This window comes from Vespa mandarinia, chromosome 13 (assembly GCF_050613455.1).
Source record: "Vespa mandarinia isolate Hongniang chromosome 13, ASM5061345v1, whole genome shotgun sequence".
Lineage (NCBI taxonomy): Eukaryota > Metazoa > Arthropoda > Insecta > Hymenoptera > Vespidae > Vespa > Vespa mandarinia.
In genome coordinates, this window is record NC_140822.1 from 4,634,651 (window position 1) to 4,662,500 (window position 27,850).

The window sequence follows — 27,850 nt, forward strand, 5'->3', positions numbered from 1 at the left end:
TTCGTATTCTAGGGTGGGCGAAAAGGTCTATAGACTCATATATAGGTCATAGACCTTATTAAGAAAATATCAAAGAGAGAGATATATGTGTATATATATATAACTCTTATAATGATTAAATATATTCTATTTGATCTAACTGCACGATTCGTTTGAATTTCCTATCATAGTTCTAACGTAGAGCTTAATGTATAAATTCTCTATTTTCTTTTCCTTGCTTTTTTTTCTTTTTGTCACTCGTAAATTCGAGAGAAATCAATTTTAGAAAGAAAAGTGGGACAGTAAAAAATCTTTCTCCTTCTTCTCCTTCTCATACTCCTACTGTAGTTAGTGTATTGACCAGAAAACTGGTTTACATGGAACACGTTCTGTAAAATAGCATTTAGAAATTTATTCTATACATATACTAAGTGTAAGACCATGCCGCGGTAGACATAGGAAAGTATTCGAACGTTGGCATTCCTTCTTGTTCCTATATATTTGTAAGACTAGTTAAACAAGACAACTTACTTACTGAAAAATAGTCGTCAATATTCATATATATATATATATATATATGTATTTATGGCTCTTACGAAACACCTAAATCGAGTATATTTATTGATCCTGGAGTTAAGGCGAGAGAAAGAAGGAAAAAGAAAAATTAAAAAAAAAAAAGAAGGAAAAAGAAAAAAAATTAAATTATATTTGTTATCACACTGAAAGCGTACGTCAGAAGGTTTTTCGTCAGACATGTTTAATCTTGTTTTTGTCTTCCCTAAAAAAAAAAAAAAAAAAAAAACAAAAGGAAAAAAAGAAAAGAGAAACAAAAATACATTGGATACAGAGATATGATACATGTTCGTGATACTGATGCTAATACAAAGTTTAATTCTAGTTTTTGTTTCATACATAAATTATCTGATTTGATAAATCATAGATGAATTAATGGACACTATATCTCTTGATATGTAATTAAATATTTCACTGGTTGCGACAAGTAAAAGGGATTAACAATCGAAATTAAAAAAAAAAAAACTTACGTTTAAGCTGAGAAGGTGAACAGAAAAAAACGTACGCATGATAATATAATAGATAATGTCATAGATTATTGCAATATTCTTTGTTAAATATGAACGTATTAAAATATAAAAATAAATTTATATATTAAATAAATTTTTATAAAAATATGAAAATAAATTTATTAATTTATATTGATTATTTGAATTACAATCAAGATTAGAATGAATTGTTTTAATCGATAAAAGTTTGTTTTTTTTTTTATTTTTATTTTTTTTTTTTTAAATAAAGAAAACTATTTAATCGTAGTCTATGAGGTAATTTCTTGCTTGTTTCAGCTTCGATCTATCGACCATTGTAACTCGGATTAACGGTATTCGAGGAAGGTCGTGAGACACCTATCGTGTTAACAGTCTTAGTATTCTTACGGTACGAATAATAAAAGAAGAATGAGAATGAAGGAGAAAGATAAAAAGAAATTTTAGTTTTTATTATCAGAGGTATAACCTCTGTCTTGTTAAAATTATAATTATAATATATATAAAGTGTAGACATCAAGAATATAATTTTCTTACCAATAATAGCGACAAATGAAAGCTTAATTTATAGCAATTAAAAAAAAAAACACAAAAATCAATTTATTCGAGATACGTATGCACAAAAAGTGATCAAATGATTAAATGATGATCGTGATAACAAGGAATTAATGGAAATATTTTGGTAAGAGAAAAGATTAATAAATAAATTAATTCAAAATATTTATAACGCAATATTGGTTATAAATATATAAACTGATCGTGGAGTTTTTTTTTTTTTTAATTTGACCACGTAATTTGATTAATATTTATCTAATTTCTTTGAATTTCTTCTTTTATATTATTTAATTAATTTTACATAATACCAACAGCGATACAAACAAATATATATTTTTTATAAGACAAACCAAGATATCGAAGAAAAAAACATTAATTGAAATTTGATCCTAATAGATCGTTAAATACTACCAATGAAAAAGAAGAGAAAGAAAGAGAGAGAGAGAGACAGAGAGAGACAGACAGAGAGAGAGAGAGAGAGAGAGACAGAGAGAGACAGACAGAGAGAGAGAGAGAGAGAGAGAGAAGGAGAGGGGAAAGAAGAGAAAAAATGAAAGGGAGAAGGAAGACAGCAATCAGCAAGATTCTTCTTATCGAGTTCAATTATCATCCCTCGAATTTCCTCCCTTCGATTGGACCTTCTCATTGTTCTCATTCGATCTCAAGGAAAAAAAAAAGAAAGAAAAAAAGGAAAAGAAGGAAGAAAGAAAAAAGAAAAGAAAAAAAAAAAAGAAGAAAAAACTCACGATTTACTATCGTCCACGACTATCGACCATTCCTATTCCTTCTTTTCTACGCTAACATCCCTTCTGGATTACCGTCTTTCCAACCCTCTATTCACGAACATCGACGTCGTTCAGCCATTTTCATTCATCTTTACCCCACGCAGCATCCCAATGCCTTTAACATCTCACGTCGCTACCTTTCCTGTTTGCAAGATAAGGGATACGAGAAAGGACTCGAGAAATATTTCTCGTCAATCTGAAGTATAATCTTTTATCTTAAAAGACATATCTTTTTATGATATTCTTCGATTTACGTTTATCGACAAATTTTCTTTTTTTTTTTTTTTTTTGAAACGATTAGAATTTGATCTACCCAATTCACTCGGATCAATTGTTTCATTCATAAATTTGATTCAGAGATTAATTGTTTTTATAATTTTTATTCATCGAAACTTTATTTTTATAGATCGAAAATTTTATTGTATTACAATGGAAAAATGATTTGTCTTGTGTATTGTGTATGTGTGTCTATGTATCTATATGTGTGATTAGAAATTTTTGATTATACTAAATCTAAATTTTAAGTAACAAGGATCAAGATTATTATGTTGCAAAACTTTTTACGATATATTTACATATTTTATGGAATATGTATCTTTCGTTTTTTATTATAAAAAATATTGAACACTTTTTTACATTTGCTGTATAAAGAATTCAATGATATCAAATTTGACAATAGATACATAATATATATATATATTTTTTTTTTTTATTTTTTATTTTTTATGGAACAAATGAAAAAAATTCTTTAATTTTTTAAACAATAAATTTTCGAAAATTTTAACGATCAGAGATACTTCGATACATCTTCGTGAAACTTTCACTTAACCTTGTAATCTATCAACTGATATCGATAAAAAATTTTTAATTTTAAAATCGGAATAGATGCAAAAATAATCGTTTACTTTTTTAAATAAAGAATTTTTCAAACTTTGATCAATAAAAGATACTTTGAGATATATATTATTCAAACTTTGTTTGAATTTTATCGAAATTTAGTGGTAATGTCTAAGTTTTACCGATTCGCGATAATTTGTGCAATGATTCTCTTCTCGTGCAACCGCTTTCTTTACCTTACGACTTCCGGATAGGAGATCAGTTATATAACCGGTTTTCAGATTTGAAAATAAGTTATTTAACACTGAACTGTAGAAGCGAGAGTTCGGATCTATAGCTATATTTTATTTGCAATTTTTTTCCTCTTGTTGATTATTGTACTTCGTATCTTTCTCAATGTCTGATCGTATCACTATTTCACTATTCATACGATAATAATAATAATGATAATAATGATAATAATAATAATAATGATAATGATAATAATAATAATAATAATAACAATAACAATAATAGTAATAACAGTAATAATAATAATAATACGTGCTTGAAGTTGCGAAACACGTCTATGAATGATAAAAACGTATTTAAATGTATACTCTCCCACGAGTTACTTTACGAGTGTAATAAAAGTTTATGTAACATGTTTAGTATCTACCTGTTCGGTAAATCAATGTGAAACTTTATTAAAAAATTATTGAGATCTTTTTCTTGAAAATATTTCCAAAAATAATAATAAAAAAGAAGTTGTAGTAATTTTTTTTTAGATATACATATATAATTGTTTAATACATTAAAAACTAAAATATAAATATTTAACAAGGTATAATTGTGTTTAAGAAAATATTATAAATTATTATGGAATGTTTAAAACATTAAATTATATTCGAAAACCCATTCTTATGATAAATCAATATCTAGAAACTTTTTTGGATGTTTTGATGATTTTTTGGAAATATTTCTAATTTTATATATATATATATATATATATATATATATATATATACATATATACATATATATATATATATATTCTTTTTTAAACATTTTCCAAAATAATACTAAGAAAAATGTGAATTTTCTTTCTATAAAATATAAAAATATATTTTATATAAAAATATAAAATATATATTATATATAATTTATAAAATTTATATAATATAAATAATATTAGTAATATAATGGTTTAGTATAATTATTAATGAGTATTAAGTACATATAAATTTTCTGATAGAGTAAGTCTTTTCGAAAAGAAAAAAAAAAGGAAAGGAAAAAAGACAAAAAAAAAGAAAGAAAAAATCAAGAAGTTTATTTAAATATTACTGAAATAGATTATAATTATTTTATATCATTTACCATGTATACAAATGATTTTGGAACATTGGCTAGTTCACAACCACGAAAACGTACAACCAATAATATTTGAATTTCGTGTATATCGATCCATGTCAATCTACAAGCAGATCAAATAAATAGAAGACCATACGTGGAGATTCGATTTGGTGGCTCACCAACTGATGCCACCCTTGCAACAGCCACAAAATGTTTCGTCCAATGTATAACGATGTCAATGGGATCATCGTACCACTGCTATATCTTATTTCAAAACGTTTGGTACACCTTGACATTATCGCCATTGATAATATTATGTAAACGTGTCCCTATGCGATGAGTGTGCGTGTACATGTGTATGTGCGTGTACGTGTGCATATACATTTGACTTCATATTTAATACGTGTTAAATAATTAAAAAAATCATTGTCAATATATGCTAATTAAATAAGAACTAAATTATTGATTTGATAAGTTTAAAAGTAGTATAATTACAAAATTCAATCTTCAGAATAAAAAAGAAAAAAAGAAAATGAAAAAAGAGAAAAATAATCGCTTAATGTCGATACTTTATCTTTTTTAATTTTTATAATACGAAAAATAAATTATTATCAATTTCTATATATATATATATATATATATATATATATATATATATATATATATATATATATATATATAATGTACTTTAAAAGTAATCTAACTTGATTTGAATGTTATATATTACTTACAGAATTTATTTATTAATTTATAAATTATGTTTGAAAATGATCATTATTCATATACATCCCATAATAAAATTATTATTATTTTTATTAATATTCGCGACAATGGATATGAAATAAAAAATACTTAAAATCGAACAATTACAATTACTTTCTATTGAAATATTAGTAAAAAATTATTTAATTTAATGCCAATTAATATCAAAACAATACATTTATAAATTATTATTATTATTATTATTATTATTATTATTATTATTATTATTATTATTATTGTTTATTATTATTATCATTATTATTATTGCTTTTATTATTATTATTATTATTATTATTCGAGACGAAAAATAAAAAATATAAATGTCTTAAAAATCAATCAATAAATATGAATATCAAATTAATACTTATTAGACTGATCTCGACACGAAATAGATAAGACGGACTAATAAAAATATTGATAAAACAGAAATTATTTATTAAGATATTACAATATTAAAATATCGTTAATTCGTCGTTTTTAATAGAGCGAGATTAATTTTTGAACTGAATTCTTGCATTACCTTTTCAATTAATTTTCATTTATCACGTCCCAATTCGTTCATTCCAATATTCGAGATTATATTAATGAAAAAAAAAAAAATCAAAATCAATAGCATAAATTATGCTACGACATTACCAATTAACGTTTCAACAAAATTGACCTCATTCGAATGATTCTATTTTAGATAAGTAAGATCGAATTTGTAAAGATTTGAATTTTCCCCCCCCCCTTTTTTTCTTTCTTTCTTTTCTCTATTTTCCATTATCAATTTATCCATTACAAAACGATTAATTTATTAGGACATGTCCGAGCAGCGTGACGTATTACGTAAATCGTTTAATCGGGCCGACGTAACATTTAATCACTCGTATATACTCGTAAAGCTGCTATCGAGTTATCCCTCATTTTCCAATCCTTCGTAACGAGAGAATGATCGATCACAGGCGAAAGCTTTGAGGGATAAAAGAGAGAGAATGAGTTGGTATAGTTCATGCTCCTGGGATTTCGTGTTTTTTCTTTTTATGTGTGTGTGCGTATGCGCGTGAATGCGTGCGTAGCGTGTACGTGTATGTCGTGTATGTATGTATGTCTCTCTCTCTCTCTCTCTCTCTCTCTCTCTCTCTTTTTCTCTTTCTCGGTCTCTCTCTTTCTCTTTCGTGTGTATTGGTTGAGTATGGGTATGAGTATGAGTATATGTGATACATAAAAAGAAAACTGAAAGGGCAGGAAGATGAAAGAAGAAAGAACCTGGAACAGGTATAAGTTCAGGTCCTACTACATGAGAATTAAGGTGATCAGGTACCTTCGAATGCTATTCGAAGAAAAGCCCGTCTTCTTCGTATTCTTTTCTCACGGCATTGAATGTCTATATTCAATTCGACATAACTCCAATTAATGACAAATCTTATGATTATTATTGTTTTATAATGAGACAACTGTTTTTATTATATTCGATTGTATTATTTGTTAATTTTTATTTATATTAATATTATTTATTCGTATTTATATTAATATTATATATTATACAAATATTATTTATTAATATTAATTTTAGTAAAAAATTCTTGTTTTATTTATTAGTATAGTTTATGATTCTGTTTCTATGGAAGTCTATAGTATTTTTTAGTATTAATAAATCATTAATAATAATACCAATAAAATCGTTTTTTATTGGTATTAAATAATATTTCTTAATATTAATGAAATAGTAATGTGGTTTATTAAGTATTTTTTTAATATTAGAAATACTAATGTTGTTTTTTAATATTCTATAGTATTAATGAAATATTTATATTTATTTAGATATTGCTTGTTATTGTTATTTTTAATTAGAAAAATTTCGATATTAATTATTGATAAATCTAATAGAAATAATTAGATTAAATTAATAGTATTTAAAAATTAACACTTCTATAAAAAGTTAGTAAATGATAAAATTGTTTAATCCTAGAATGAGACATATTTCAATATATAACATGAATTAGATTAGATGTTTAGATCTTTCTAAAATCTTATTTTTGTATATAACATATATACATATATATATATATATATATATATATATATATATATATATATATAATCTTAATACAATAAATTATTTTGTAAACAATTTTTTATTATTTTATGCAACGAAAGCTCATTTTAATACCAAAATTCAGAATTACTTCCTTAATCTAAAAAGATTTTTTTTATTTCCATTTAAATCCTTTCAAATATAATATTTCAATTATTTCATTGTAAGAACAAGCGAAATTACTAAAACTATTTTCAATTAACAAATATATTAACAAATCATTGATCGTTAATATTTAATGACTCGAATATATTTGATAACGAATAAAATAAAAAAATTTTAATGCAAATGTAACTATAAGAATAAAATAAAATAAAAAACAAAAAATGAAATAATAAAAAAAAAGAAGAAAAAAAAGAAAGAAAATAAATATATTCAATTCGAATGCAAAGTAGTCCATTAGGATGAACAGACCTACGCAGTAAACTCCCGATTATCTCGCGGCGATCATCGAAAAGTAGAAGGAACACTAAAACACGTTTTTTTTTTTTCTAAGAAGTACAGGAAAACTAGACCCTATAACTCCCTCAAAAATATATATAGGGTGAACCCTATAAATAGAAACACTTAAAAATATCTGTCTTCTCTTACTAATATATCTACACGATAAAAATATTTCAATGAAAAATGAAATATAAAAAAGAAAAAGGATATTCCTGAAAAATATTCCACTTTAAAAATAAATACAAGGTAATACAATCAAACAAAATCATCTACGTATACAATATACTTATATACAATACACGAATGTATAAATCTCGATGATACTTTTCAATTGATAATTATATTTTTAAAGAAAATAAATATTTTATTTTGATGATCTTTTTTCTTATATTTCATTTTTGTATGAATAAAAAAAAAAAAAAGAGAGAGAGAAAAAAAATATTCGATCGTACATACTTATACGTTTCACCCTATATAACTATATATAATAGGTATACATGATTTGTATATACGTATGTGTGTGTATGTGTGTATTCACAGGGCATCGATATATCGTTCATGGGTTCCTTTTTCACGACCTTTCGAATGGCGAAAACAAACCAGCTTTACGTCTCTTCTGGCTTTGCTGCATTTGCACGGCTACAAAGGAACATCGCTTTGGTAAAAAAGAGAAGCAAAAACACGATGGGATACTCGAGTGGGAGTTGTGGACCCAGAAAGCGGCACGACCTCGAGGTCTAATCAGATGCGGGTTAATCCCAACGGCGATCTCCAGGTATAATATACCTTTAAGCGTGTTACACACAAAGGCAAGGGCACACACAGATGCTCTTTTAATTCCTTATCGTTCATTTTTTATCCTCTTAAAGATATTTTAAAGAAAAATTTCTAAGTACTACGGAGCGAACATAAAATTATTCGGATTTAAAATACATTCCGAAATAATTTATATTTAAATAATAGCTATTCGTAAAATTCAAACATTGTAAATATTAAATCATCGTATTAATACTAGTATTTCGTGAAGATCGTGTCAACAATTTTTTTTATCAAAAGAAATAAAAACTATTATGCCCTAGAATCAACAAGTAGTTCGATTTTAGATAATTATAATTAAATAAATTCGATTTATCAGATAAATTCGAATTATTTAATGATTAAATAATTTAAATAAAGTCGATTTTTTTCGCTTTTATGATTACTCAGGTTATATATCTTTAAATATTGTTTATGATAAATTTTTGACATCTCCACATATCCCTAATACAATATTTTATATACAAATGAAAAATATTTGATTTAAATCATTGTTAATAGTAACAATATTTTTTTCCTTTTTTTTTTTTCTTTCTTTTAAAACATATGAAACAGATAGGATAACAAATAAATCTATGGGATGATTCGTTTAAATCGATCGATGATATATAGCACAACAAAAAAAAAAATATTCAATTACGATCTCTCTCTCTCTCTCTCTCTCTCTCTCTCTTGAACGAAAATAGTTTCTTACAGAATTGAATAACTTTTATGTTGGATATGAAATAGCAATGCTATCGTAACGACCTTGCACGAGACACGTTATCAAAGCAGGAAGTACAAGCTCGAATAACGACAACCGAATATATGCTTAAGGAAAGAGAGAGAGAGAGAGAGAGAGAGAGAGAGAGTAAGAGAGAGTAAAAGAGAGAGAGAGAGAAACAGAGAGAGAGAGAGAGAGAGAGAGAGAAACAGAGAGAGAGAGAGAGAGAGAGAAACAGAGAGAGAGAGAGAGAGAGAGAGAGAAACGATACAAATGTTCCTCGTACTACGAGATTTCTAAACAATCTGCAGAAACGCTCGTACTCCTACTAGTTCTAACTCCTACTCCAAATCCGCATTGGATAGTCTCTACCTATATAAACGCGCCCACCGGAAAGCTCATTACCATAACGCTGCATTGTAATTTCCATAATTATATCGTAGTCATCGCGATATTACGGCAAGATAAATGTCGAATTGCCATGTCTTTCAACTCTCGAATTAAAAGAAAGAAAGAAAAAAAAAAAAAAAAAAAAAAAGAATAAAAGCAAATATCAATGCTCATAATAATTATGGTTATTATTCTTATAACTTCTATGGTCTTTTGTTTAACTCAGACATATTCAATTCGATCGATGGACAACACGAAATTAACATACTTCATAGAAATTGAATGGATGTACATTAATAAAAAATAATCGGAAAAAAAATTTCTTTCTTTTGTACTATATTACAATTTAATTTAATTAATATATATGATTAATAAGATATCCTCTAAACATATGTTTCATTTTTTTTTTCAAATTATTGCTTAATAAGTGATCACTATTATGCAATAATTAATTCAACTATTATGAAGTAGGTTTCTCTTTCTCTTTCTTTATTTCTCTTTTTCTCCTATTACTGCTTGAAAAGTAGTCACATACGAATGAATTTATTTTCTGATTATATAACTTGATTAGAATTATTCAAATTATTGTTTAAGAGGTAATAAATTAAATGTACTTTTTTCTTCTTCGCAATAATTTTTATTAAGAGATCACTTAAAAATACATTTCTTCTGAAAATATTGCATAGATAGAAATCATAAATAAGCGCTCTTAAATTATTGTTTATGAGTGATCATTTAAAAGTACGTTTCTCTTCTGATTATTTACTTAACGAGAAATCAAATATAAATATATTTATTTTTTGATTTCTATTTATCGAAAAATTATGTAAAAAAAAACATTTTTCTTCACGGATTACTTTGAAATCTCTCTCTCTCTCTCTCTCTCTCTCTCTCTCTCTCTCTCTCTCTCTTTCTCTCTCGGATTACTACTCGAAAAATAATCATATGCAAATAAGTTCATTATCTAATCACATAACTTGACAAAAATAATTCGAATTATTGTTTAAGTAATAATTTAAATGTAGGATTTCTTTTCTTTTTAGTGATATTGCTTAATAAAAGATCAGTTAAAAGTACATTGCTTGAAAATATTGCATACTCAAAGATCATGCACGAATATTTTTGAATTATTGTTCATGAATGATCGCTTAAAGGTACGTCTTTTTGTTTTACGGATTGTCGCTTAACAAGTGATCGGTTACCAATATGTTTCTTCCTTTTTTTTTTGGAATTATTATACAACCACTTATCGCTAAAAAATCGCAGGTATATTCTTCTTCACATGCTTTAATATACGCTATTATTATTATTATTATTATTATTATTATTATTATTATTATTATTATTATTATTATATTTTTATATTATAATTTTTATATTATTATTATTATTATTATTATTATTATTATTATTATTATTATTATATTTTTATATTATAATTTTTATATTATTATTATTATTATTATTATTATTATTATTATTATTATTATTGTACTTTTGTATTAATAATTAAAATATTTCGAATCAGGAGTAATTCGAATTGTTATAAATATGTCAATATATCAATTCTCGTGTTATTACGTTCGATTAAAAAAAAAAAAAAAAACAAAAAACAAAAGAAGAATAAAAAAAATACATTAAGCGTAAGATAATGTAAACGTAATAAGATGAAAAACATAAAGTTGGGGAATGCAAGGTATTGAACAAGAAATAATCTTGTTCTCGGTCTGTCCTATAAACGGAATTTCATTCTACGTTTAACCGTGTCTGTAGAAGATGACGGTGTGCACGCCGCATAACACGGGAGGAGGGACAAAGAAATTGGAAAATACGCGATTCTCTCTTGGAGGGAGAGCCAGATATTCCGAGCTAGGTATTCTCTTCTCTTCTGGTACATACATATATACATACACACATATATATATATATATATATATATATATATACAGGAGCATGCGACATCGATGCTACGCGATGTCTCGCATCGCGATAAACGTTTCACATTTGCATATCGAAATTATACGCCGAAAGTAAATGCTTGGAGAGAAAAATTGTGGAGGTGGAAAGAGGAGGAGGAGGAGGAGGAGGAGGAGGAGGAGGAGGTGGAGGAGGTGGAGGAGGTGGAGTGGGAGGTAGAGAAGATAGGGTGGGAGAGGAGGAAGCGAAAGCTCTCTTCCTTGCTGTCCGAGACCATACGAATCCTTTTAACAAAATACATACGCGTATTTATACACCTATATAAAATGTCCCCTGTATATAGTGTGTCCTTGAAAAAAATGATCACCCTCGTAAAAATAGCCTTGTCAATCGTGTTTGGAGAAAGTTTTATTAACGAGTAATCATACGTTTATGAACGTATGATCATTTAACGAAGTTATTTTTCTTTTGGAATATATAAAATTATAAATTAATATATATTATTTATGTGCATGTGCATATATATATATATATATATGTGCTTTTTTTTCATATTTTTTTAAATATATTTCGGTATGATTAACTATTTATAATTACTACCGATTTAGTATCAGTTACATTATAAAAAAAAAAACAATTCAAATTATTTTTTACATTAATATTAATATTATTATATATGTAATTTCAATTGTTTCGTTAGATCAAATTGATAGAATTGATTTTTACATAAAGTGCACAGCTTAGAATATTATAATGATTATTTATACAATGATCGTAATCAGTGATCAAAAAATAATCGGTCTAAAGTCAATTAATCTTGTATAAAAAAAAAAAAAAATTGAATCAATTTTAATAACGATCAAATTAATTTTGCATTTAAAGATCAAATTTTTCTTATCTCTTTGGCAATATTTAACAAGTTTAAAAGATTTATTTGTTAACGTTGATCATCTATTTTTTAAGGACACCCTCTATAGATACCCACCAACATATGAATATTAATCGTTCTTCGAGAAGATAGTAGATATCACGGTGTTCGTAATCGAGCTTGCATATACGCTCGCTTACCTGTAAGAATATACATAGAAAGAGGAATAGACATAAGCCATACTAGAGATCGGTGGAAATGCTTGCTCGCTTAGGCCGTTGCCCCGCATAAATCCAACCGAACGGATCGTATGCTGGATGCTGTGTATCACAGAAAAAGACTGCTCTCTCTCTCTCTCTCTCTCTCTTTCTCTCTCTCTCTTTTTCTCTCTTTATCTCTCTATCTCTCTCTTTCTCTCTTTTTTCTTTTTCTTTCTAACACTTATACACTCTCCATAAGATAGAGAAAGACTAACATAGAAGAAAAGATAGAGATATAAATAGATAAAAATAAACAAATAAACAAATAGGCTCAAAAAAGAAAAAAAATGTACATATATATATATATATAGGAATACATATGTATATATGTAAGTATATGTATATATATGTATATATGTATAGGGTTGGTCAATATTATAATCGGAATGTTCAGCATTTAATATCTAAATGAAACAACAACAATATCTATTTTACTAACACGATAAAAACTACTATACAATACTAATATACAAGTTGTTCAATCGAAAAAATCGATTTATATTTATTAGAAAATATTATAGTGGTAAATATATTTAAGTAAATCAATACTAATATTATTTTAAAAATAAACAATATTATAAAATACCAATGAAGAACTAATATTTTATTAATACTTGGGAGTACCACATAACTATAAGTAACAAAACTAATTATTTACTAATATTAAGTATTAATTATGTAATACTAATAAACAACGCTGTATTGTTTTATATATACCACAAAAAATACTCAAAAACTAATAAACACAAAACTAATAAACAACATCAAAATTGTTGTTCTCCGAAAATGATATTGTTGTATTATTTCTTTGCATATAAAATATTGCAAATTTCGACATTACTTATTATTGGCCAATTTCAATATAAGTGTATATTATGTGCAATGTATTAGAGCGATCGTTATCTGATTTACGAAAAAATTTTGATTACTATACCTATCGCCTCCCATCTCTCCTCATCATTTGGTTCTATCCGTAATAAGTAAAAAGAAAAAATAAATCATTCTTTTTTCAAATTTTAATCCATCATATTAATATTAAATCATTACACAAAACATATACTTTTTTTTACATTTAAAATAAAACATATATAAATTTTAAATACATACAAGTTACTTGTTAAAACTACGAAAATTAATCAAATTTTATTCAACTCACAATGTACTCGCACGAATATTTATACTTTTTACGAGTTTTAATATTAAGATAAAGCGTTGAAATTTGAAGAATGATTTTTTTATATTTATTAATTTATTTATCTTTCCTGCTTTTCTTCTTTTTTTTTCAAGCTGAACTAGGTAGAAAAATTTTACTCGTCGTAAGGAAATCTTTTTAAATTCCAAATAATGACAATCTTAATATGTATACAATATATGTATACACATATAACTAAACAGAAACTTATAAACTTAAAACTCATATACCCTCTCTCTCTCTCTCTCTCTCTCTCTCTATTTCTCTTTTTCTTTCCCTCATTTTTTGAATACATATATTATATATACATTCATGCATATAACATGGGACATATACGTAAAGAGGATCGAACTAGCAATAAGAAGAGTTTATTTCGCAAACTTTTCAAGCCAGCTTGAGTGGTGGCGATGGAGGTATATCGGATATCATCGATATTTATTTCCTTTCGGCTCGAAGGATGCTTGAGGAAGTGGATGACGTGGGCGCATAAATATTCGTGAAAGGGGTGTATTGAGAAAAATAGAAATAGAGAGAGAGAGAGAGAGAGAGAGAGAGAGAGAGAGAAGAAAATGAAGAGAAAGTGAGAAAGAGAGAGAGAGAAAGGGGGAGAAAGAGAGAGAGAGAGAGAGAGAGGTATGATAACGGCAGACTGTTCCTGACAAAGTAACGTTGACTTTATGACTACTTTATAACTACTTTGTGACGACTTCGTTAAAACTTCGAACGGATGCAAGCTGCAGCGTACACGATTATGCAAAGGCGCTCGAAAGAATCGAGTTATATCGTGCGTTAGATCGTCCCTTGTTTTCCAGCGAAGCATGCGCCGCCATGACGCATTTTCCTTAAGAAAACTACGTTAACGTCGAGACGACAAACTTCGGCCTCCTTGAAAATCATGATTTGTATCTCTCGTATATATATGTGTGTATTTTCGTTTGCATGCGTGCGTGCGTGTATTTTGTGTATATGTGCATGTATGTGTGTGTATGTATGTGTGTATTATGAACAAAAATGAGATTCGAGAAAAATGATTCTTGTACTTTATTATATTACTTTTTTATTTCTAGAAATATTATGTATTACTATATATTGTGCATTATATTGTTTCGTTTTATTTTATTTTATTTTATTTATTTATTTATTTTTTATTGATTTTATATTATCTGTAATTTTTTAGAATATATATTGTGTTTAATCGCGTGTGCGTGTATTAATAATATTATATTTCTTATTAATATTGTGTATCATATTTTGTATATCACATTTTTTGTAATGTTAGATGAATAAAATAAATATAATATTTCTATATTATATTTATATAATATAGTATATGTCTATATACTATACTATATAATATAATATATACTATACATTTAATATAATATATGTCTATATATGAAAGATTGTATCTATATCTATATATATCTATATATATTATATATATTATGATATATTATGATATATATATATATATTATGATATTATTATAGAAATATATTATATTTGTTGCAAATATTACATTTTTTTATTATATCTACAATATTAACATTATAAAATTGTAAGTCGAAAATTATTAAAAATCTCAAATATTTTGTTTTACAACAAATAACACTATAATATTAAAAAAAAAAACACTCTGTACTCGTTTGTTTATTTATTATTAAAGTAAATAAACTCTTATGGTGATATCAACTATATCCTTTCTTCAAATACCTACTCAAAAAATTCACGAATTAAAAACGTTTGGTTTAAGAATTAAATTGAACAAAAAAAAATAAATAAAAATAAAAAATAATTACTATAAGAAACTAAATAATTATGATAGGAAATAATTATTATACTTTATATTTCATAGAAAAACGAATCAAACGCGTAATAATTGTCCTTATAATGAATAATTTCGTACGAATTATTTATGGACAAATAATAATTTATAGAAAAGTAAAAATAATAATTTAAATCGGTAAAGTTCAAAATGTAGGTAAATGCAATTGATCGAAATCTTTTACCATACAACAGAATTTTATTCTTAATTTGGACTTTCTGTATCTACTATTAACGAAACACGCTCATTATTTTCGCCATTATCTTTATCGAAGAGAGAAAGAATCACTTTATTCCCGAAAGCAACCCTCGTAAATTTTCTCTCAGTATCCCGTTCGTTCGTACTTGAGCTCGTAATTTCAAATAACTCTCTCTCACTCTCCCTCTTTCTTTTCCCACACTACTTTACTTTAGAGAATTCGTAAGTGTTACTTGATAAAGAAAATTAACTATACGACTTTGGCATCGATTTATTTAACATTTGCAAAGACATAGAAGATCTTTTCGAACTTCCTTTATTACATTGTCAATATTCAATATTAAAAATATTTATCAAATAAAAGAATAAAAAGATTAGCGATTAAAAAAAAAAAAAAAAAAAAAAAAAAAGAAAGGAAATCAATGAAAACGATAAGATTAAGTTATATAAAAATAGAATGAGAAAGAGAGATGAATTTTTATTTTCACTTTTTTTTTTAAAGGACCTAAGAGTCCTTTCTGAATTTCGTTACACTGATCAGTTCGTTTCATTCATCATTAAAAAAAAAAAAAACAAAAAAAAAAGAATGAAGAAAAAGGAAAAGAAAAAGAAGATGAGAAAAAAGTATATGAAAAAAAAAGTGCGAAAAGGACATTATTATTCTTTGTTTTTAAAAAGAATTTAGATTGCTAATATTCATCATAAAATATAAAAGAAAAAAGGGAAAAGAATGGAGAAGAAAAATCGTGTCAGCGGCGATAGCAACAAAAAGAGAAATTAAAATCAATAATATAGATAAATAAACAGCGAGGAAGAGAAAGGAAGACAGACAGAGAGGAAGAGAGAGAGAGAGGAAGAGAGAGAGAGAGGAAGAGAGAGAGAGAGGAAGAGAGAGAGAGAGAGAGAGAAAGAGAGGAAGAGGAAGAAAGAGAGAGGAAGAGAGAGAGATAATGAGAGAGAGAAAGAGAGAGAGAGAGAGAGAAAGAGAGAAAGAGAGAGAGATAATGAGAGAGAGAAAGAGAGAGAGAGAGAGAGAGAAAAAGAGAGGGACAGACAGAGAGACAGAAAGATTTGTATTTTCACTAAAGAATAAGAAAAGAGTTTGAAACTTAAACGAAAACTTTGAAACGTCTTCCGAAGCATGTAACCTTGTAACCTAAACGCGAGCCGTCTCGTTTTCGCTTGAAAAGAATGAAGAAATAAGAGGAATAAGAAAGAGCACGGAAAGAAACGTAGGAAAGATAAAGATAAAGTGTGAAGAGTGAGAAAGTCGGCCGACGACGACGATTCAGCCGTAAAACTTAGGCAAATTTTATAATGGCCACCGGCGGATAAATCTCTGTCTCCTCTTCTTTGGTGTTAATGAGAGAAGAAAAAAAAATATAATAAAAGAAGGAAAGAAAAGAAAAGAAAAGAAAAGAAAAGAAAAAACATCTAAAATAACCTTAACTTTTAATATGCAATTCCAAATTTTCTTTTTATTTATTTATTATTTTTTTTAATTTCTTCTCTTCTGGATTAATTAGATCCGTTTCAGATAATTACATTCATTTTGATTTTTTTGTTTTATATACATTGTAATTACATAAACAGTGGCTCAGATTTAATGGATCGAACTTCGGCATTATGTTCTTCGCAAATAGAAATTTAAAAAATTTATACATATATATATGTGTGTGTGTGTGTGTGTGTGTGTGTATGCAGCATAAATATAGATTATCAAACATTGTATTACCTTGAAGAAAAAAATTTGATTTATGTTTCCATTTCAAAATACCATCCCCTATTTCGAATGCGAGTATGGCATCATAGGAAGATGAAATTTATCACTCTCCACAATTTCATGCTTAAATTTGCTGTAATTCAGTAAATGCTTTTATTAATCCTAACAATTAATCCTTAACTTATAATTACATTGTAATCAATCAACAACGAACTCGTTATTGGCCATAGGTTACGCATTTTTGTTGTAATTTTTTTTTTTTGTATAAATCGTATCTGAAATGTTTGAATATTTTTTTCTTATTTATACTCGTAAAATAAAGTTCAATTTGATTGTTTAAATTATAGGGACATCATGGTTATGATATATGTACATATATATATATATGTGTGTGTGTGTGTGTACACCCACACATTATTTTTAATTTGAATAATTACATTAGTTATATATATTGGATGGTATTTTTTAGTATTATTATAACATATATATATATATATATATATATTCATTATAATTTCTGAATAAAGCATTTGAGAATCTATGTTTGTATAACTTTTTTGCTTAATTTTGCTTGTAGAACCTGCTATATAGCATGTATATATATATATATATGTGTATATATATATGTATATATATACACACACATACCAGATGTTAGTTTCTTTTTACAAAACTTTACCCAACATTTTCTATAAATAAAATAAAAAAAAACAATGTTACATAAACATAAACAAATAAATACATTATTAAAGAGTTACAACAAACATATATGTATACAAAGAAACTAATATGTGTATATAAAAAAATAAATATATATACATATATATATATATATATATATATATATATATATATATATACAAACTTTTGTCTGTTTATTTATTTAAGATAATTAGACTAGTTCTTTATATCGGTAAATTAACGTCCTATCTTGTTTTACATAATCTATAAATCGATTTTTTTAGTTCACATAATTGAATTGATTTCTTTTTTTAAATAATCAAATCTATCTTTTCGTAAATAGAATTTTCTTGTTCTTTTTCTTTTCTTTTTTTCTATCTTTTCTCTTTCTTTTGCTGTCAACTATTATAATAAATATATAATTTTATATTAATTCAATAGCAGTGTATCGTATGTCCCGTGATAAACCCCATGACTTAACCACGAAAGGAAAGTGTAATTCGATGATCCACGCGATCGGAGCTGCGCGTATTGCGGCTAATGTCTCTATCAAAGCGGTAATACGTGACGTTGGAAGACCAGGAGTTAATATCATTATGCGTCACCGAATCCATCGTATCAGATCCTTACTTTCAGCTCGATAACCTCAAAAATAATATTACATATACATTTTTAATCCCTTCAAAATAAGCTCTTGTTAATTTTTAATGATAGTTATTTATTATCATATTTGTTATATCAAAACGTTATTTAAATGTTACATTAATATGTTATTCATTTGATTATCAAAAATATTTCGATCACATTTTTATCGTTTTATCATTCCGGCAGACATTTTGTTTGATCACATTTAATATTAAAATATATTTCAAATGACATTTTAGAATTATGTCAGTGATTATTAATTGAATAATAGTGTGTAGAATTTTAGTTACTCCATTTGTTTCATTTATATATTATTTTTGAATTAATTGGTATTGCAAATATATTCAAAAAAAAAGAAAAGAAAAAAAAAACTTTATAAAAATATTTTGTAATGCTTAATGATTTTTGACACATTTCATTTATTCGATTTTGTTATAATATCTATTAACTTTTAACAAATTGTATGTACGAATTCAAGAATTTTCTAATAAAAAGTTCGACGCGATAATGAAGAATTGATAGATTGATATAATAACTGTGACATGGTTGATAGTATTTAAATGAATCCAACATTTCTATCTGTGAATGGCTTGAGAAAAGTAATATAAATTCTGCTTATTAAGAAACTTAGAACGTGTTCATTATCACCGAAGGTTAATGATTCATTCTATTTCTATACGTGTGTCTATGACCATGATTCCACGTGTACATATAAAAATCAAAAGGACGAAAGAATTGTGTAATCAATTAGCATAGATAATTTATCAAAAATTAATACAATATTTTAACAGAAGAAACAATGATAAACAAATTTGAAAAATGTTTCAATAAAACAGTATATTTAAATTGCTGTACTTCCATTAAAATTGAAGAATAGATTTTATGATAAAAAAATGTTTAGACTAAAAAAAAACGTAAATTCATAAGTATGTGTGCATATATATATATATATATATATATATATATATATATATATATATAATTGAAAAAATACAATCCAGTATATTCCAAAAACATCAAATAAAATAAATAAATAATAATAAATAAGAAAAAATTCTGAATTCTTTTCAATATCAAAAACGCAATGATTAATTAAGGTTAATACACAAAAATACAAAATATAGGAAGAAAACTCGTTAATCGTATTAAAAAAGAAAAATAAAATGTGTAAAAAGTGATATTATGTAGAAAATAAATTTGAGTCGAGATTTGAAAGAAAATCGAACGAAATGGAACGATCTCTTAAACGTTATAAATTGAGATTTATGTTCCCCATTGGCTAGATACTATACTATACACACATGTATACGTACATAGATACATACATTTATATATACGTACATGCATGTATATATATACAACAAACTATATAACCTGACAAGGCCATATCGCCATATCTCTTTCTGACTTATCGATCTTTAAACGCAAGGATCTCATTCTTTTCTAATTCCATCATCGATTTGTATTACTCGTTAGTAAAATAACAATGACGCAAAGAGTTAGATCAATAATGATCTAATTATAGGTAATATTTTATACGTTGAATTTTTCATCAGGTTCGTTACCTCGAACGTGCAGTAATTAAAAATTTCATTTTGTGAGTCATCGTGTATCCTGTAAAGTTCGACGTTCGAACGAGTGTAAAAAAATGACGATGAGAGAGAGAGAGAGAGAAAGAAAGAGAGGGAAAAGGAGAAGAAAAAAAGGAAAGAAAAAGGCAAAAAAAAAAGATAAAAGAAAGAGAGAAGAAACATTGCCGACCTTCCAGTTTTCTCACAAGGTCATTGAAATATTGGAAAAAAAAATTGAGAAATCTTTCTCTCTTTCTCTTTTTCTCTCCATCTATCTCCATCTCTTACTATTTCTCTCTCTCTCTCTCTCTGTCTCTCTCTCTCTCTCTCTTTAGATTTCAGTGCCGTACCTTGAAGCTTCTTCTCTGTCTCCCAGAACTTCTGCAGCTCCGTAAAGTACTTGTCCAGTATGAAGACCTTCGAGAGGCCGAGGGTGGCCATCTCAGGCGTTGGGCTCACAATTTCTCCGAGAATTTTCGCCGACAACGTTGACAACGACAACGTGAATGACGATGATGATGATAGTAAAAAAAAAAAAAAAAAAAAAAAAGAAGTGACACGCTTTCTAACGTGTACACTTAACTTAGGAAGATAAACCAAGGAACAACAATAACCAAGAACATGAACAACAACAAAAACAATAACAACAACGGTAAACAATGATAACAACTATAACAACAATAACAACAACAGCAACTAACAACAACGATTAACAATAAAATAATATCGATTCACAGATCACCTCGTAACATCACAACCCGTGAATTCTTCGTGTCCTCGGCACACTCCTCACCGCACTCGCACATTTTCGATCCTCCTAATATATTTAAAACCGAGATCGTACAGATAAAGTCGATTCAATACGATCTTACGATAGATTTTCTCACATCTTGATTTGATAAAAATTCTTAGAAATTGTCAGAAAGATAGAAGTAAGAGAGTTTCTCTCTCTCTCTCTCTCTCACTCTCACTCTCTTTCTCTCTGTCACTCTTAATAATAATAATAACAATAATAATAATAATAATAATAATAATAATAATAATAATAATAATAATAATAATAATAATAATAATAATATTAATAATAATAATGATAATTCAAGAAACTCCAGGTACGTACACCAGTTTAAAAAAAAAATGGGCTTTCAACTTTCCTTTTTCTTTTTTTCTTTGTTTTTTATCTCTCTCTCTACCTTATTTCTCATTTACCGATAATCCCATAACATTTTGACGTGTGAACTACTTCGTGGGAAAAAGGAAGAGAAAGAGAACGAGAATGAAAACGAGAAAGAGAGAGACAGAGACAGAGACAGAGAGAGAGAGAGAGAGAGAAAGAGAGAGAGAGACAGAGAGAGAGAGAGAGAGAGAAAGAGAGAGAGAGAGAGAAAGGGAGAAGAAGGATGAGGAAAAGGGGGAGGGGGAAAGGATGAGGAAAAAAAAAGAAAAGTTAAAGATAAAGAAAAAGAAATGAGAAAACTGGGGAAAAAGGAAAGAAAAAAGGAAAACAACAACAACTTTCCTCCGAAAGATTTAGACGAGACACGCACGGAGAAGCCGGTACAGAGAAGAGCGGCGAACAGGGAGCCGCGCGTTCAACTGGGCGTCATTGTTGCTCGGAGCCCGGCTTGTTGCTCAGCGTTAGGGCCCTATCTCTTCTAAAGTGTCTTCGAGATAACTCAGGTGACTCGCCGTTATACCAAAGTATTGCGGGACAGCGAGCACGGAGAGCCTGCTCGTTCGCAGGTAAGTTAGGTGGAAAACACCAGACGGCACTCTGGTAGTAGTAAGAGGAAAAAGGATGGCGTCTTTCGAAGAGAGTAAAAGAGAGAGAAAGATAGAGAGAGAGAGAGAGAGAGAAAGACAGAAAGAAAGAAAGAATGAAAAAGAAGAAGAAGAGGAGGAGAAAGAGAAGGAGAAGGAGGGATAGTAGGAGAAGGAGGAGGTACCACTGGTCCTCGGGACCGGACCGTAGAGAAGTCTCTTGGAGCCCTAGACTCACCTCGATCTGTCTCCCTCACCCCTCATCAGCCATCGCAGTCAACCGCCCCCCTGCCCAACTCACCGACCGTTCTACCTCTCTTCCACCTCATCATCTTACAACCAGGGAACTCCTCTTTATTCCCATCGAAAACATCTACTTCTGGTAAATGTGTATGACGACTGGTTTAGTAGGAAATGTACTCCAATTAAATGTCTGTTCATCTCAAAAAGAAATATTCGAATTAAGGAATATAAAAGGAACAAAAAAAGGAGGATCGTAAAATATAAAGAGACATCGTGTTGTCCTAATCACGCGCTGAAAGATCGAATTTAATCGACAATTTCGATGTTATGTTAATTTTAATTATAAGAATTATTATTAATGTTTATTAATAATAATGGATTGTAGAAAAATTTAATGAATGTTCTCTTTTAGTGAATGATTAAAACGTTAATAAATATTATTGTTTCGGCACTGACCTGCCGCAATAGGATTAATTGAACTTACTTCTCCGTTATTAGGTTGCACTCTTCAACTTCGATACTATAACTTCACGCGTCTATGTATATATATACATATACATATATATATATATATATATATATATATATATATATATGTACTTTAAAGTACACTCCCTAAAACGCATACACTCACAAACATATAAAAAAACACACGTGCACACACACTATAATAAAGGGCTAGAACCGAAGGCGGAGATCATTGTTGAGTGATCTTTATCTTTATCTTCCGAAAGTCGCTTCTTAGGTGATTTATGTTCCCTCGTGGCCGACGAGTACACTTAACTTAATGGGTAGAAAACGTCAAGAGAGAGAGAAAGAAAGAGAGAGAGAAAGAAAGAGAGAGAGAGAGAGAGGGAGAGAAAGATAGACCAAAATGGTTTTCATCGTTCGAAGAATCTTAGCTCCAAAGTTAGATCCTTGAAAATATATCTTTATATTTTAATTGTATATTATCGGAAATTTATAGTTACGTTTTTGTGTCCTTCATTCTCAAATTAAGAAGTAAATATTGTAGCCATGATTCGATTATACAATAATCAAATTATAAATAATGTAATATTTTTCGTTTTTAAATTAAGAAATTAATACTGATCGTATCATGTTTGTCCTGTATTTGGAACTATCAGTTTATCAACAAGACACCAAGCCATGAGATATATTTCGTCACCTGATTCCATCTTGGACAATTCAACGATCCGTCTGGTTCTCTTTTAACGTTTATCCTTTTACAAGGTTAGACAAAGCAAGAGCTAAGATACCAAAGGACGAAATGAAAAGATGATGGAATAGGAAGAAAAGATATCTTTTCGTTATCCTCTGGGGGGATTTCTCGAGCGAGGATCCCGAGGCTCGTTCCGCCTTATAATTTTGATCTATAGTCACGAGAGGAATCCAATATGGCTGCTGGTGGTAGTTGTTTGTGCCGTTGCCGTTGCTGCGTCGTTGGTATACTACGGACAGCGATTAACTCGTGGAGGAACGCATGTCGTAAACAATGCAACATCCTTGTCTCCGGTTCTTTCTCCATCTCTTTCTAATCTTTTTAGATTTTTCATTAGTCGTCTGGACCTAGAAACCTCTCTTTCTTCGATCTTCTCTTCTTTCTTTTATTTATTCGAGAAGAGTTTTAGCATCATCTACCAATCCTTTCTCTTTTTCTCTTTTATATTAGCCTCTCTTACTCTTTCGCTCAACCAGGTTCTTTCGGTTGGTTCGGGCCTTCGACGATAGGTCGCGGAGTGGTAAGAAGAAAAGGAGGAAGAAGGAGAACGAGCAGAGAGGCCTAAGAGAGGCCGACGACCACTCTACCTCTCCCTCCAGCCTCCGGCCACAGGCAACGCCACAGCAGGCAACTCTGGCCACCGATCGCAACCACGATCACAAGGAGATTAACTTGGTTCGGTCCGAGTTGCAAAAGCGACGACTTGATTCCAACCAGAATTTATTCTACTCACTTTTACCGCGGCCCTTCTTTTTTTTTTCTTAAAATTTTTTTTTTTCGTCTTTTAACTTTAGGATAAAATCTATTTAAATAAAATTCCCTGTTATCCATTTTCCCCGGTAGGATGGACAATGCCAACGAAATGCGTACTTTTATAACTTCAACCTATAGGAAAAAAATACAGTGATTATATTTAGATATGAGAAAGAGAGAAACTTAAACACTAAAGAATCATGATGTATTAAATAAAAAAAAAAAAAAAAATTTTTTTCTCTTGTGTTTTTTTTTCTTTTCTTTTCTTTTCTTTTTTTTTAATACAGCAAATATATATTTAACAGCTCGATCAGTATTAAGTGATAATAATACTGAACTAAGTTACATTAATGTTTGCTTGAACATCGACATACACTTGTATATACACTCAAACACGCATATTCCTACTGCGGCTTTAATTTTTTCCTCGAGCAATTACCTGCGAAGAAATTATTCGAAGGACCGCTCTCGTCTTGATTAACGAGTGTGTGGCCTGGGAAAGTGTGAGGCCTCGAATTTCGAATGTTCGTTGGGCCCCCCAACGTGTCCGCGAAAGGCACCTGCTTTCTTCGAACAAAAATTAATCCCTCTATGCTCATCTATACCACCCACGTTTTTATTTTTCAAATATCCGAACTAATCCCTTGACACCTCACATTGAAATAATATATTACATTACAATGAACGTAATTTGTACCGATCGTATAAACGATCACATCTACAAAATATTATATAATTGATAATGATGAAACATAAAACAAAAAAAGAATGAAAGAAATAAAAGAAAAAATTGCAGCTTCTTGTAAGGGCAAAAAAAAAAACGCACCCTAATTTAGAGTCCCCTTACCACTCTACTCTAACTAGCATATATGATGCATGTAGTTCATGTTGGCAGTTCGCCAATACTTCGTCCATTGCGCAATTCGGCTCGCATTATCGCCACGCGATGCGCGAAATCGTACACGCAAACGCGATACCAACAGAAGGAAAAGAAAAGAAATGAAAAGAGAAAAGAAAAAAGAAGAAAATATAATAAAGTAAAATGAAAAAAAAAAGAAAATACGAAAGAAAGAACGAAAGAGAAAAAGAGAAAAAGAATGAAAGAAAGAAAGAAAAAAGAGCATAACAAATCAAAAAGCGATCAAGTCTAAGCTTCTACCACCAAGGAAATATCACGTATCCCATGATGGTGAGTCGATTTTAGGCCTGTTTGAGCCTCAGCGGTTACTAGAGAAAGTCAAAGGCGACGAGAAAGAGGAAGAGGATCTCACTCTTTGCGGCGAGATTCGAATCTTCGAGAGAAGAGATATCCCAATGTAATATACACCCCACCGTCTCTAACGAAACCGGTTTTGCCAACTTATGTGTGAAGAATAGTAGCGAAAGAGTGGGGGTAGGACCCGACCTCGTCAAGTTGGGTCTTAGAAACCGACGACAGACCACATTTGTGCTAACTCCGTGTCGGTAAAACAGAGCAAGGATAAGTTAGGTTCTACCTCGATACCGACAGTGCACTCTGTCGGCCAAATCTGCGAAATAAACAAATAATCTTATCGATATTTTATCGATTATCAAGTCATCCGATTGTTACCGATTTTTATTGAACATTATCAACAATCGATAAGTTCTCGTTCGGTAAAAAATCTTTTTATTTTGTGATAACTTTTTCTTGTCTTTTTTCTTTTCTTTTTTTACTTTTAATTTTTTAACGGATGTAAATTACATCCATTCTATGATACATATTATTCAAATGAAATCACATATTAATAATATTAATCGCAAGTATATTAATATTGATTTTTCTAAGAGCAAGGTGTTATAATAATTTTTACAATAAGTAGGATCTTGATATATAATTTACTCTTTTTCTTTTTTTATTCTCTTTATATAATAAATTCCGTAATATATATGGCATACACTTGGAAATTACGATTTGTAAAAAAAGAGAAAAAAAGATTTATAATAAATCGTGAACATTCTTGCGTCCATCTGTTAGGCGATAATGAAATACCACCGTTATCGGAGCAAGCGCGGTTTTCCCTTCCTTCCTCGTTTTAAAATGCGACTAACAGCCGCCATCAATAAAATACAGACATCGAACAACTCACGGAGCACGATTTAACCTTCGATTAAGGGAGTCAAACCAGTCGTGACTTACCGTAATGAGTCGAGTATATAGCACGACTTGGTATGTCCAACTGGTAAAGTAATTCAAGCCGATGCAAACTTCGAGTCGGCTTTTATTCCTAACTAATTAAAATCGATTAATGTTCGTTAAGTGCTTGTTAGAAACTTTCAGCTTATTCGGTCTCTTTCACTTACATTTTATTTCTCTTTTTATTTTCATATACATATCCATTTTCTTTACTCTCACTTTATTTTTCCAATCGCATCCGATAGAAAAATAATTTTATACAGTAAAATTAATATAAAATTTTTTTCAAATGTCTAAACGTCAATTTGAAAAATATTGGAACGATTGAAATCATTTTGAAAGGATCAAATTAAAAAGATTATTACAAATTCAAACAGTAAATATTTTAAATCACATATATATATATACATATATATATATATATATATATATATATATATATATATATACATGTAGGTATGTATATATATTTATATATTTATAAACCTATATAAACCTATTTATATATATATATATATATATATATATATATATATATATATATACATGTAGGTATGTATATATATTTATATATTTATAAACCTATATAAACCTATTTATATATATATATATATATATATATATATATATATATATCAGTTTTCATGGACAATAACAGCTCACCTTAATTGACGCCATCAAGGTAATCCGAAGCGCTCGTTAATATTCCATCGTGTTTTACGATAAAACCGATATTATCGTTGGTGAGATCTGCTCGTGCCGTCTTCTATTAATAGGCCAATCGATTCGCTATAAATTTTCGATCAACTAAACTCATATATATGCATGTATGTATATATGCGAATTGCATACGATGCTTACCTCCGACTATTTGATGAAATAAAAACGGGGTTATGATGGGTGTCGCAAAAAAATTCGATGCTTCTTAACAGGCAACAAATTGTCGATATATCGCACGTAGATAAAATATACTGAGATCGTTATCTATATTTTTGATCTTTTTAGTTTTTTTAATATTTTCTTTCTTTTTTTTTTTGTAACAGTAACGCGTATAATCCATTTTATCGTAATGACGCATGCCGGACATGAAAATAAATT

The 27,850-nt window shown here is 28.4% G+C and overlaps 1 protein-coding gene and 1 long non-coding RNA gene across 5 annotated transcripts in view; both read right to left on the reverse strand.

The window, feature by feature from the left end:
* The window catches only part of dachs (unconventional myosin-IXb-like dachs), a 109,615-nt gene that overhangs the window by 14,236 nt on the left and 67,529 nt on the right, over positions 1-27,850 (reverse strand). Inside the window, exon 1 of one of the 4 annotated variants that reach the window (XM_085660951.1) lies at positions 20,969-21,621. The exons of the other annotated variants lie outside the window; for them this stretch is intronic. Coding sequence (XP_085517077.1) covers positions 20,969-21,059 — 91 coding nt within the window. The 5' untranslated portion in view covers positions 21,060-21,621. Of the gene's footprint in view, positions 1-20,968; positions 21,622-27,850 lie in introns of those variants that run through there. 4 annotated transcript variants of the gene reach the window in all.
* On the reverse strand, positions 23,643-27,813 carry LOC146872607 (uncharacterized). Its single transcript, XR_014982870.1, has 3 exons — positions 27,614-27,813; positions 27,416-27,541; positions 23,643-24,729 (listed from the first exon to the last, which is right to left on the reverse strand). It is a non-coding gene; the product is annotated as an uncharacterized LOC146872607 (long non-coding RNA).